Here is a 13,142-nt window from a genome sequence, read left to right as displayed (position 1 = left end):
CGAGTATTCATTAAATTCTAGGGAGGTATAAAAGATGTTTTTGGAACGGAGGTAGATAAAATGCATAAGAAATAGAACCAAATGGGAACATGGTGAAGGGCCTAATGGAATAGGTGATACAGGGTTTGTGTTGGTGATGTGAGAAGGAATTGATTGTGAGCATTTTGAAGGTTTGTTGAATGTGCTAGATGATAGGACTGTGTTGTTGACTGTTTGGTAGGATATTTAATGTATGTTAATTCTGGTGAAGTGCCTGAGGATTGGCGGAATGGCATGCACAGATGCCATTGTGACAAAGGCAAAGGATAAATGTGTGTGCTCAAATTACAGAGGTGTATGTTTGTTGGTATTTCTTGGGAAATTATATGGCGAGAGTATGATAGAGAGGGTGACTAGGCATGTACAGAGCATCAGATTGGGAAGTGCTGTGGGTCAGAAGTGGTAGAGGATGTTGTGGATCGGTGTTTGCTTTGAAGAATGTATGTGAGAAATACTTAGAAAAGCAAATGGATTTGTATGTAGCATTATGGATCTGGAGGAAAGCATACGATAGATGTTGATAGAAGATGCTCTGTGGATGGTATTAAGAACTATATGGTATGGGAGGCAAGTTGTTAGAAGCAGTGAAAAGATTTATCGAGATGTAAGGTATGTGTTATGAGTAGGAAGAGAGGAAAGTGGGTGGTTTCAGTGAATGTTGGTTTGCGGCCAGGGGAGCTTGATGTTCTCCATGGTTGTTTAAAATTTGTTTTTGGATGGGGTTGTTAGGGAGGTGAATGCAAGAGTTTTGGAAAGGGGGCAATTATGCAGTCTGTTTTGGATGAGAGAGCTTGGGGAGTGAGTCAATTGTTGTTCGCTGATGATACATAGCTGGTGGCTGATTCGTGTGAGAAACTGCAGAAGCTGGTGACTGAGTTTGGTAAAGTGTGTGAAAGAAGAAAGCTGAGAGTAAATGTGAATAAGAGCAAGGTTATTAGGTACAGTAGGGTTGAGGGACAAGTCAATTGGGAGGTAAGTTTGAATGGAGAAAAACTGGAGGAAGTGAAGTGTTTTAGATATGTGGAAGTGGATTTTGCAGCAGATGGAACCATGGAAGTGGAAGTGAATCATAGGGTGGGGGAGGGGGTGAAAGTTCTGGAAGTGTTGAAGAATGTGTGGAATTCGAGAACATTATCTCGGAAAGCAAAAATGGGTATGTTTGAAGGAATAGTGGTTCCAACAATGTTATATGGTTGCGAGGTGTGGGCTTTAGATAGAGTTGTGTGGAGGAGGGTGAATGTGCTGGAAATGAGATGTTTGAGGACAATATGTGGTGTGAGGTGGTTTGATCGAGTAAGTAATAATAGGGTAAGAGAAATGTGTGGTAATATAAAGAGTGCGGTTGACAGAGCAGAAGAGGATGTTTTGAAATGGTTTGGTCACATGGAGAGAATGAGTGAGGAAAGATTGACCAAGAGGATATATGTGTCAGAGGTGGAGGGAACAAGGAGAGGTTGAAGACCAAATTGAAAGTGGAAAGATGAAGTGAAAAAGATTTTGAGTGATTGGGGCCTGAACATGCAGGAGGGTGAAAGGCGTGCAAGGAATAGAGTGAATGTGAATGATGTGGTATATCGGGGTTGACGTGCTGTCAATGGATTGAACCAGGGCATGTGAAGCGTCAGGGGTAAATCAAAGAAAGTTTTATGGGGCCTGGATGTGGAATGGGAGCTGTGGTTTCAGTGCATTATACATGACAGCTAGAGAGTGAGTTTGAACGAATATGGCTTTTGTTGTCTTATCCTAGCACTATCTCGGGCACATGCGGGGGGAGGGGGTTATTATTTCATGTGTGGCGGGGTGGCGATGGTAATGAATAAAGGCAGACAGTATGAATTATGTACATGTGTATATATGTATATGTCTGTGTGTGTATATATATATGTATACATTGAGATGTATAGGTATGTATCCTTGCGTGTGTATGTGAATATGTGTGGATTGGGCCATTCTTTCATCTGTTTCCTTGCGCTACCTCGCTAATGTATGAGACAGTGACAAAGCAAAATAATAATAATGATAATACATATGTAAGTAGGAGAGATGTCCTGAGGGCATTATTGGATTATGTGTTGATTGATAGGCGCGTGAAAGAGAGACTTTGGATGTTAATGTGCTGAGAGGTGCAGCTGAAGGGATGTCTGATCGTTATCTTGTGGAGGTGAAAGGGAGGATTTTTAGAGGTTTTCAGAAAAGAAGAGAGAATGTTGGGGTGAAGAGAGTGGTGAGAGTAAGTGAGCTTGGGAAGGAGACTTGTGTGAGGAAGTACCAGAAGAGACTGAGTGCAGAATGGGAAAAGGTGAGAGCAAAGGACATAAGGGGAGTGGGAGAGGAATGGGATGTATTTAAGGAAGCAGTGATAGCTTGCGCAAAAGATGCTTGTGGCATTAGAAGTGTGGGAGGTGGGCAGATTAGAAAGAGTAGTGAGTGGTGGGATGAAGAAGTAAGATTATTAGTGAAAGAGAAGAGAGAGGCATTTGAATGATTTTTGCAGGGAAATGGTGCAAATGACTGGGAGATGTATAAAAGAAAAAGGCAGTAGGTGAAGAGAAAGGTTCAAGAGGTGAAAAAGAGGGCAAATGAGAGTTGGGGTGAGCGAGTATCATTAAATTCTAGGGAGAATAAAAAGATGTTTTGGAAGGAGGTAGATAAAATGCATAAGACAAGAGACCAAATGGGAACATCGGTGAAGGGGCCTAATGGATAGGTGATAACAAGTTGTGGTGATGTGAGAAGGAAATGGAGTGAGCATTTTGAAGGTTTGTTGAATGTGCTAGATGATAGACTGTGTTGTTGACTGTTTGGTAAGGATATTTAATGTATGTATAATTCATGGTGAAGTGCCTGAGGATTGGCGGAATGCATGCACAGTGCCATTGTACAAAGGCAAAGGGGATAAAAGTGAGTGCTCAAATTACAGAGGTGTAAGTTTGTTGAGTATTTCTGGGAAATTATATGGGAGAGTATAGATAGAGAGGGTGAAGGCATGTACAGAGCATCAGATTGGGGAAGAGCAGTGTGGTTTCAGAAGTGGTAGAGGATGTGTGGATCAGGTGTTTGCTTTGAAGAATGTATGTGAGAAATACTTAGAAAAGCAAATGGATTTGTATGTAGCATTTATGGATCTGGAGAAAGCATACGATAGAGTTGATAGAGATGCTCTGTGGATGGTATTAAGAATATATGGTATGGGAGGCAAGTTGTTAGAAGCAGTGAAAAGATTTATCGAGGATGTAAGGTATGTGTATGAGTAGGAAGAGAGGAAAGTGAGTGGTTTTCAGTGAATGTTGGTTTGCGGCAGGGGTGCTTGATGTCTCCATGGTTGTTTAATTTGTTTATGGTTAGGGTTGTTGGGGAGGTGAATGCAAGAGTTTTGAAGACAGGGGCAAGTATGTAGTCTGTTGTGGATGAGAGATCTTGGGAAGTGAGTCATTTGTTTTTTGCTGCTGATACAGCGCTGGTGGCTGATTCATGTGAGAAAGTGCAGAAGCTGGTGACTGAGTTTGGCAAAGTGTGTGAAAGAAGAAAGGTGAGAGTATACGTGAATAAGAGCAAGGTTATTAAGTACATTAGGGTTGAGGGACAAGTTGATTGGGCGGTAAGTTTAGATAGAGAAAAACTGGAGGAAGTGAAGTGTTTTAGATATCTGGTTGTGGATTTGGTAGTGGATGGAACCATGGAAGTGGAAGCGAATCATAGGGTGGGGGAGGGGGATGAGAGTCCTGGGAGCGTTGAAATTTGTATGGAAGTTGAGAACATTATCTTGGAAAGCAAAAATGGGTATGTTTGAAGGAATAGTGGTTCCAACAATGTTATATGGTTGCGAGGCATGGGCTGTAGATAGAGTTGTGTGGAGGAGGGTGGATGTGCTGGAAATGAGATGTTTGAGGACAATATGTGGTTTGAGGTGGTTTGATCGAGCAAGTAATGAAAGGGTATGAGAGATGTGTGGTAATAAAAAGAGTGTGGTTGAGAGAGCAGAAGAGGGTGTTTTGAAATGGTTTGGTCACATGGAGAGAATGAGCGAGGAAAGATTGACAAAGAGGATATATGTGTCAGAGTTGGAGGGAACGAGGAGAAGTGATAGACCAAATTGGAGGTGGAAAGATGGAGTGCAAAAGATTTTGAGCGATCGGGACCTGAACATGTAGGAGGGTGAAAGGCATGCAAGGAATAGAGTGAATGTGAACTATATGGTATACCGGGGTCGACGTGCTGTCAATGAATTGAACCAAGGCATGTGAAGCGTCTTGGGTAAACCATGGAAAGTTCTGTGGGGCCTGGATGTGGAAAGGGAGCTGTTTTTTTGGTGCATTATACATGACAGCTAGAGACTGAGTGTGAACGAATGTGGCCTCTGTTGTCTTTTCCTAGCGCTACCTTGCACACATGTGGGGGGAAGGGGTTTTTATTTCATGTGTGGCGGGGTGGCGATGTTAATGAGTAAAGGCAGACAGTATAAATTATGTACAGGTGTATATATGTATATATGTCTGTGTGTATGTATATATGTATACGTTGAGATGTATAGGTATGTGTATGTGTGGACGTGTATGTATATACATGTGTATGTGGGTGTGTAGGGCCATTCTTTCGTCTGTTTCCTTGCGCTACCTCGCTAATGCGGGAGACAGTGACAAAATCTAATAAATAGATAATAACGATAATGCAGTAGATCACATTAGTGGCCGTTATGTAGTATTTGCTGATAACCACCAGGAAAATGAAGCACAATAAGTTCCAAAGTGCACTTTCTCGTAATGATTACATGGTCAGGGGAGATATGAAAATGATGATGTAATCATTACACAAAAGTGTAATTGGGCCTGGGTGATAAGATGTGTTTTCAACTATTTCACTTATTTACTTGTTTCTTGATAATTCTTTCATAACAATTTGATTGATGATAGGATGTGCTCTAAAGTTACTTATGGACAAATTAAAGTTCTTAGTACTAGCAGTTAAGACAGATTCAGAAAGGTTACGGGTAGCATAATCAGTAGAGGGTACAATGTGACTGGATTGTTAAAGTCTATAGGGTGATCGTTTTCAAGACAGAGTTTAGCAATCGCATTTTTGTTGTAATCCCTGTGTACTGAATGATGGTGCCAATAGCATTTCTCACTTGCTCTTTTACTGGTCTGTCCAATGTATATATTTTAAAATGCCTTACATCTGATGGCATAAACACTCCCGATTTTTGGATGATTTAGCCTACTTTTAATTAAAGTCATACTGAAAGTGTTATTGTACTGGAAGGCAATGTTGAAAGCACTGTTTTTTTAGTACCTGTCTTACATTTGCTAAGTTAGGAGAATAGGGCAACACTAAACATTCAGACCTATCATCCTTTTCCACATTTTTGTTACTGGATGCATAAGATGTCTTCCTAGCTTTTCAGTAAGCCTTATTATTCACAAACCACTTATCTTTAGGCAGTTATTTTATCCATTCTTACTTTTCACCCACCTGCATGTTTAGACTCCAATTACTCAAAATCTTTTTCACTCCAGAGTTCCACTTTCATTGTAATTTCCTGGTTCCCTCCTCCTCTGACACGTATATCCTCTTTGTCAATCTTTCCTCACTCATTCTCTCCATATGTCCAAGCCATTTCAACACACCCTTCTGCTCTCTCAACCACACTCTTTTATTACTACACATCACACTTACCCTTTCATTACTTAGTCAAACCACCTCACATCGCATATTATCCTGAAACATTTCATTTCCAACACATCTACCCTCCACACAACCCTATCTACAGCCCATGCCTCATAACCATATAATATTGTTGGAACTACTATTCCTTCAAACATACCCATTTTTGCTCTCCAAAGTAATGTTATCTCTTTCCACACATTCTTCATTGTTCCCAGAACCTTCACCCCCTCCCCCACCCTGTGACTCATTTCCTCTTCCATGGTTCCATTCACTGCCAAGTCCACTTCCAGATATCTAAAAAAAAACTTCACTTCCTCCAATTTTTCTCCATTCAAACTTTTATTCCAATTAACTTGTCCCGCATCACAGCTGAACCTAATAACCTTGCTCTTATTCACATTTACTCTCAACTTTCTCCTTTCATACACTTTTCCAAACTCACTCATCAACTTTTGAAGTTTCTCACTTGAATCAGCCACCATTGCTGTATCATCAGCAGATAACAACCATCTCAGTTCCCAGGCCCTCTCATCACCCAACAGACTGCATACCCACCCCTCTCTCCAAAACTCTTGCTTTTACCTCTTTAACCATCCCATCCATAAACAAATTAAACAAGCATGGTGACATCACACAATTGCCACAGACTGACCTTCACTGGGAACCAATCACCTCTCTCTTCCTCTTTGTACACATGCCTTATAACCTTCATAAAAACTTCTCTGCTTCTAGCAGCTTACCTTCCCCACCAAATATTCTTAATACCTTCCACAAAGCATCTCTATCAACCCTATCATATGCCTTCTCCAGATCCATAAATGCCACATACAAATCCATCTGTTTTTCTAAGTATTTATCACACAAATTCTCCAAAGCAAACACCTCATCCACACATCCTTTACCACTTCTGAAGCCACACTGCTCCTTCCCAATTGGATGCCCTCTACATGCTTTCGCCCTCTCAATCAATACCCTCCCATACAATTTTCTGGATATACTGAACAACCATATACACTCATATTTATCCCCTTTGCTTCTATACAGTTGCACTATGCATGCATTCTTCCAATCCTCAAACACTTCACCATGATCAATACATATATTGAATATCCTTATCAACCAGTCAACGACACATTCACCCCCTCTCTTAATGAATTCAGCTGCAATATCATCCGTTCCTACTGCCTTTCTAGATTTCACCATCTGCAAGGATTTCACCCCCTCTTTTTTTTTTGCCACACTATTCTCCATGACCCTCTCATTTTGCACACTACCCAACCAAAACACCCAGCATGTGCCACTCTATCATCAAACTCATTCAGTAATTCTTCAAAATGCTCACTCCATCACTACCTGCTATCACTTCCCCTTTTGCCCCCTTCACCGATGTTCCCATTTTTTTTTTTTTGTCTTTTGCACATCATTTACCTCCTTCCAAAGCATCTTTTTATCCTCCATAAAGGTTAATGATACTCTTTCACCCCAACTCTCATTTGCCCTTTTTTTCAATCCTTGCACCTTCCTCTTGACCTCCTGCTGCTGTCTCTTATACATCTCCCAATTATTTGCACTTCTCCCTTGTAAGTACTGCCCAAATGCCTCTTTTTTTTCACTAGCAACTTTACTTCTTCATCCCACCACTCACTACCCTTTTTAATCTGCCCACCTCCCACCTTTCTCATGCCACATGAGTCTCTTGCTGATGCCATTACTGCTTCCCTAAATACATCCCATTCCTCACCCATTCCTCTCACTTCATTTGCTCTCACCTTTTGCTATTCTACACTCAATTTCTCTAGGTATTTCTTCACACAAGTCTCCTTTCAAGCTCACTTACTCTCACCACTCTCTTTCCCTAGTCACTGTCTCCTCATTTTAGAAAACCTCTACAAGTCTCCTTCACCTTCACTAGATTAGTGATCAGACATCCCACCAGCTGCCCCTCTCAACACATTTACATTCAAAAGTATCTCTTTTACATGCCTATCAAGGTGGGCCTTAAATGAAATATGTAGAGAATTATGAAACAGAAAAAGAAAAGACAGAGGAAAGTGTTTACAAATATACTTGTGATTATCTCTCTTTTTATACCAGGTATTCCCAATCACCAGTCTTTTTTTCAGCAGCTCCACAAGCCATTCACAACACTGAAAACCCCATGTGCACCATTTATACCCTCAAGTGCCTTATTAGTTACCTTTGCATTTAAATCACCCATCACTAATACCTGGTCTCATACACCAACATTGCTGACACACTCACTCAGTTGTTCCTAAAACACTCGCCTCTCATGATCTTTCTTCTCATGACCAGGTGCATAAGCACCAATAATCACCCATCTCTTGCCATCCACTTTCAGTTTTACCCATATCAATCTAGAATTTACTTCCTTACACTCCAATTCATGCTCTGCAGATATTTCTGTACTAACAGCAAATGATGTAAAGCACTGAGAACATAAGTGGCTATTTCCCAAAATTAGTTTCTACATGGGGCTTAACTGGTAAATTACTCTATCCGTGTAGATGATGTTTAATAAGATGTAATGCTCTGAATCAGGCTCTTCTACTGTCAGTGTATTCTAACTTTGCAAAAAGATATTGAAACATTAAGACTGAAAGGAAATTGTATAAGGTATACTGGTTCTGAGTAGGCAGAAAATATGTAATTAAGATGTCAATTTGCAAGGATCATAATTAGTAGAAGAATTATGTAATTTAGCAATATGAATGATATACATTAATGCTTCTGCTTTTATTTTTCCAATAGACAAAGAAGCAACAAAGACCATGGCTGGAAGATTTTGGCGAGAAGCTGCAACCCTTATCATTGTCGGACGTGCGGCTTTTCCAAATAACAAGGTAGAGAGTGAGGACTTGTGTTTTTGACTGTTTTGGAAATATTTTTTTTCCTTTATTTGTGTGTTACATCAAAAAAATTATGTTTGCATGACAAAGTTAAGCTAGGAATATGTTTGCATGACAAACATAAGCTAGGAATATGTATATCTTTTAGTTTATATCTTTTATCTTTAACTCCCCTTTCTATTCCTTTAGGGGGATTAATAGCACACAGCCTTCTTGTTCACTTATACATCCTTATGCCCATGTCCAGAGTGTTGCACTGAAACATTTGCTTCCACAGAGATATAAGTGATTTTAAATGATTTCACTTTGGTAAATGGATGAATTTGGAAAAACTACCTTTTCCATTCAAACTTCTGCCTCTGTGCAGAAACAAGTTCCTTTGCATCTGATAAGAAAAAATTTAATCTGGGTTCCTCATCTAAACTACCACCATTAAACTTCTCTTTAAGTCAGTCCATCTCCTCCACATTTTTTTTTTTCATTTTTCCCATTTACTTGATCAACCATACTTTTCCATAAATGCTCTGTAGACACCATCAGAACTTTTTTCATCTATGTGTCTTTATAGCTGTTGTGATAGTGTTAAATGGATGTGAAGTATGGGCTGTAGATGAAAATGTATGTTAGAGCATAGATGTGGTGGAAATGAAATGTCGAAGGACAGTGTGCAGTTTGAGGAAGGTTGATCAAATAAGAAATGATGAGGTAAGAGAGGCATGGTGTAGAAAGAGTTTGTATGAGAAAGCTGATGAGGGTTAGCTGAAATGGTTTGGGCATAAAAAAAGGGTTAGTTAGAAGATTAGAAGGTATACATCTCAGAATTTCATGGAATGAGAAATGGTAAACCAAGGAGATTAAAGATACAGTGAAAGATGCTCCGTGTGACTGGGGCCTGAATGTGCAAGAGAGTGTAAGGCATGCATAAGATAAAATAGATTGGAGTGGTGTGGTATACAGGAGCTATGTACAATCATTGTGCTAAACCAAAACATATGAACCATGCAGGAAAAACCATGGAAAGGTGTGTGGGACTTGGCTGTAGAGAGGAAGCTCTGGTTTTGGTACAGAGATATGATTGCAATAGAGCAGATTTAGGTGAATGAGGCCGGTCTTCATCTATTCTTGCATTCCTTCACTACATGGGAAACTGGAAACAAGAAAAAACACAACTGTTTCTTTACTCCATGTATCTTTTTCACATCTTCATTCTTTGTGTCTTCTCCAAATCCAACTATTCTACATAAAGAGATCCAGCACTGCAGGCTATGTTTTATCCATCATGTCTCAGAAGCCCATGTCATAACTTTACATTAGAGTTGGGACAAATGTTCCACCATGTAGTATTCTTGTGCATTCTAAACTTAAGCTTTTATTATTACCCAGTTCTTTCTCTGTTGCATGGTTGAACTCTCTATTTTTGCTGTCTATAATCATACATACTGAACCCTTAACCTGAAACTGTGGTATGAAATGAGGCTCACCATATGTGAAAAAGAAAGTAAATAAAATTCTAAAATTCTTTTTTCCCATACTTAATATTTCTGTACCATATGTTATTGAAGAAAATACCTTTTTTTTATTTAAGGCCCCAGTCCCAGACAAAAGTCTGCATTAAGGCTATGCCTTTATTGAAATAAAGAGAGGATTATCAAAAGGAAAAAGATAAGACAAGGGAAAGTATTTAGAAATTTTGGAAGAAGTGGAAAAACCTGTCTTTTAAGATGCAACAGGTCGTACTTATTGGAAAAGACATTAGAAGGTATAGAGTTCCAAAGCTTCAAGGTGTAGGAAAATAAACAGCCATCAAAACTACCCATCAGTGAGTTGCCAATGGCTACATAGTAATCATGTGACACAGAAGCTTGCTGAGTATCTTGTGGTCTAGCTAGTGGTGGGGGCATACAAGCAGCAAGCTTTCACAAACAGGCTTACTTCAAGTTTTGAAATAAGCCTGGGAGAGTTTGTAAGTCAGATCACTTTCAACTCAACTCAGTCAAATGGGGTAGAGAGCTAGAACCACCACAGATGTGAGAGCATTACTGTAAACAAGGACAAATCAGTCCTTTGTATAAACGGATCAGTTATTCAGAAAATATATTTCAACATCTGAACAGGACTCCCAGTTTCTTAGAGGAAGACTTAACTATTTCCAAAATGTGGGTTTTCAAGAAAGAGTGGATTTTACACTTATACCGAGTATGTTGATGGAGTCAAGAGGTGGAATTACAGAACCATCAAAGGAGAGAAGAGATGTGAGGAGTTTTCGATAGAGAGATGGGTATGAACTGGTTCTTGGAGGTATTAAATGTATCTATATTTTGTCTGCTCAACTGAGATATCTTGTCCAACCCTGAATTTATTAAGGAAGTTGTGTAGAAATGAGATGCAGGTTGAGTGGGAGAAAAAGGTGAAGAATTGAAGGATGTGAATGAATACAGTGTTAAATCATCAACATATGAGTGCACTTAGTTATTTGTGGAAGAGAGGAAATCATAGATAAAAAGGGAAAAAATCTTAAGGAACAGGACAGAACCTTGAGGGACACCACTGTTGATGGAGAAAGGCAGGGAGGCAGATACATCAACCAAAGAGGTAGATCGGCCAGAGAGGAAGCTAGATACGAGGGAGCAAAGTGAGGGAAGGCAGCCAAAATGAGGAGAGCTTAGAGATGAGACTCAGATGGCACACCCTGTTAAAGCTTTGGATTTGTCAAGGGTAACTACATAGGACTTCCCAGAATCTTCTGGGAATGTTAGCTATACCTTTGTAAGATAGAAAAGAATATCACTAGTGGATCTTGCCTTATGGAAGCCATACTTTCCTTTATACTGGTTTTGGGGATGTTGATTTGATGGATAGGCCCTTGCTAGTAGCATAGGATCCTCCTTGATTATGTAAGTACTCTGTTCAAAGAATTTTACGTAAATATGGATTATTTATTATATGTTGAATTACAAATTAATTTATGATACATTTTATTTGTTTCTAGATTAGTTTTAGCTCTCGGTAAAATGGTTGGGAAAATACAATGGATTTTAGTGGAAATGAATATTTCCATATATAAGGTTATATTTCATCTAGATTTGTGTATGGAAAATTTGCTATTTTCAATCCTATTAACATTTATGATATATAATGCATCATTCATGCTTCTGGATTAGTTGTGGCCCCTCAGTAAAACAGTTTGATTGAATATTATGCACTTGACTGAAAAAAGTTGTCTATATCTTTTTACACAAACTTTATTTTTTACTTTATGATTTGATTTCCAGTAAAATTTAAATGCCAGATATGGAAACCTCTTATAGTGAAAAGTACATTTTTCTAAGTAGTTATTTCATTTTTTGATGGAGAAATTGCACTTTTAGAGAATGCTCTTGAAATATTATCACACACTTAAAGAGTTTGAGAGAAAAATTGTGTAACATAACTAGGACAAGAGCAAGGGAAGGAGTAGCACTACTCCTGAAACAGGAGTTGTGGGAGTATGTGATAGAATGTAAGAAAGTAAATTCTAGATTAATATGGGTAAAACTGAAAGTTGATGGAGAGAGATGGGTGATTATTGGTGCATATGCACCTGGGCATGAGAAGAAAGATCATGAGAGGCAAGTGTTTTGGGAGCAGCTTAATGAGTGAGTTAGTGGTTTTGATGCACAAGACCAGGTTATAGTGATGGGTGATTTCAATGCAAAGGTGAGTAATGTGGCAGTTGAGGGAATAATTGGTATACATGGAGTGTTCAGTGTTGTAAATGGAAATGGTGTAGAGCTTGTAGATTTATGTGCTGAAAAAGGACTGGTGATTGGGAATACCTGGTTTAAAAAGCGAGATATACATAAGTATACTTATGTAAGTAGGAGAGATGGCCAGAGAGCGTTATTGGATTACGTGTTAATTGACAGGCGTGCGAAAGAGAGACTTTTGGATGTTAATGTGCTGAGAGGTGCAACTGGAGGGATGTCTGATCATTATCTTGTGGAGGCTAAGGTGAAGATTTGTATGGGTTTTCAGAAAAGACGAGTGAATGTTGGGGTGAAGAGGGTGGTGAGAGTAAGTGAGCTTGGGAAGGAAACTTGTGTGAGGAAGTACCAGGAGAGACTGAGTACAGAATGGAAAAAGGTGAGAACAATGGAAGTAAGGGGAGTGGGGGAGGAATGGGATGTATTTAGGGAATCAGTGATGGATTGCGCAAAAGATGCTTGTGGCATGAGAAGAGTGGGAGGTGGGTTGATTAGAAAGGGTAGTGAGTGGTGGGATGAAGAAGTAAGAGTATTAGTGAAAGAGAAGAGAGAGGCATTTGGACGATTTTTGCAGGGAAAAAATTAAATTGAGTGGGAGACGTATAAAAGAAAGAGACAGGCGGTCAAGAGAAAGGTGCAAGAGGTGAAAAAAGGGCAAATGAGAGTTGGGGTGAGAGAGTATCATTAAATTTTAGGGAGAATAAAAAGATGTTCTGGAAGGAGGTAAATAAAGTGCGTAAGACAAGGGAGCAAATGGGAACTTCAGTGAAGGGCGCAAATGGGGAGGTGATAACAAGTAGTGGTGATGTGAGAAGGAGATGGAGTGAGT

The 13,142-nt window shown here is 39.4% G+C and overlaps 1 protein-coding gene across 2 annotated transcripts in view; it reads left to right on the top strand.

Moving 5' to 3' along the window:
* Positions 1 to 8,434: 8,434 nt before the first annotated feature.
* The window catches only part of LOC139757454 (acyl-coenzyme A diphosphatase NUDT19-like), a 182,476-nt gene continuing 177,768 nt past the window's right edge, over positions 8,435 to 13,142 (top strand). For both annotated transcript variants that reach the window (XM_071677981.1, XM_071677980.1), the window contains exon 1: positions 8,435 to 8,564. In XM_071677981.1, the coding sequence (XP_071534082.1) occupies positions 8,493 to 8,564 (72 nt within the window). In that variant the 5' untranslated portion in view covers positions 8,435 to 8,492. The remainder of the gene's footprint in view (positions 8,565 to 13,142) is intronic.

The sequence above is a fragment of the Panulirus ornatus genome, chromosome 26 (assembly GCF_036320965.1).
Source record: "Panulirus ornatus isolate Po-2019 chromosome 26, ASM3632096v1, whole genome shotgun sequence".
In the NCBI taxonomy this organism is placed as follows: Eukaryota; Metazoa; Arthropoda; class Malacostraca; order Decapoda; family Palinuridae; genus Panulirus; species Panulirus ornatus.
The sequence above is the reverse complement of the archived record's forward strand: the minus strand, read 5'-3'. Positions and strand labels throughout refer to the sequence as shown.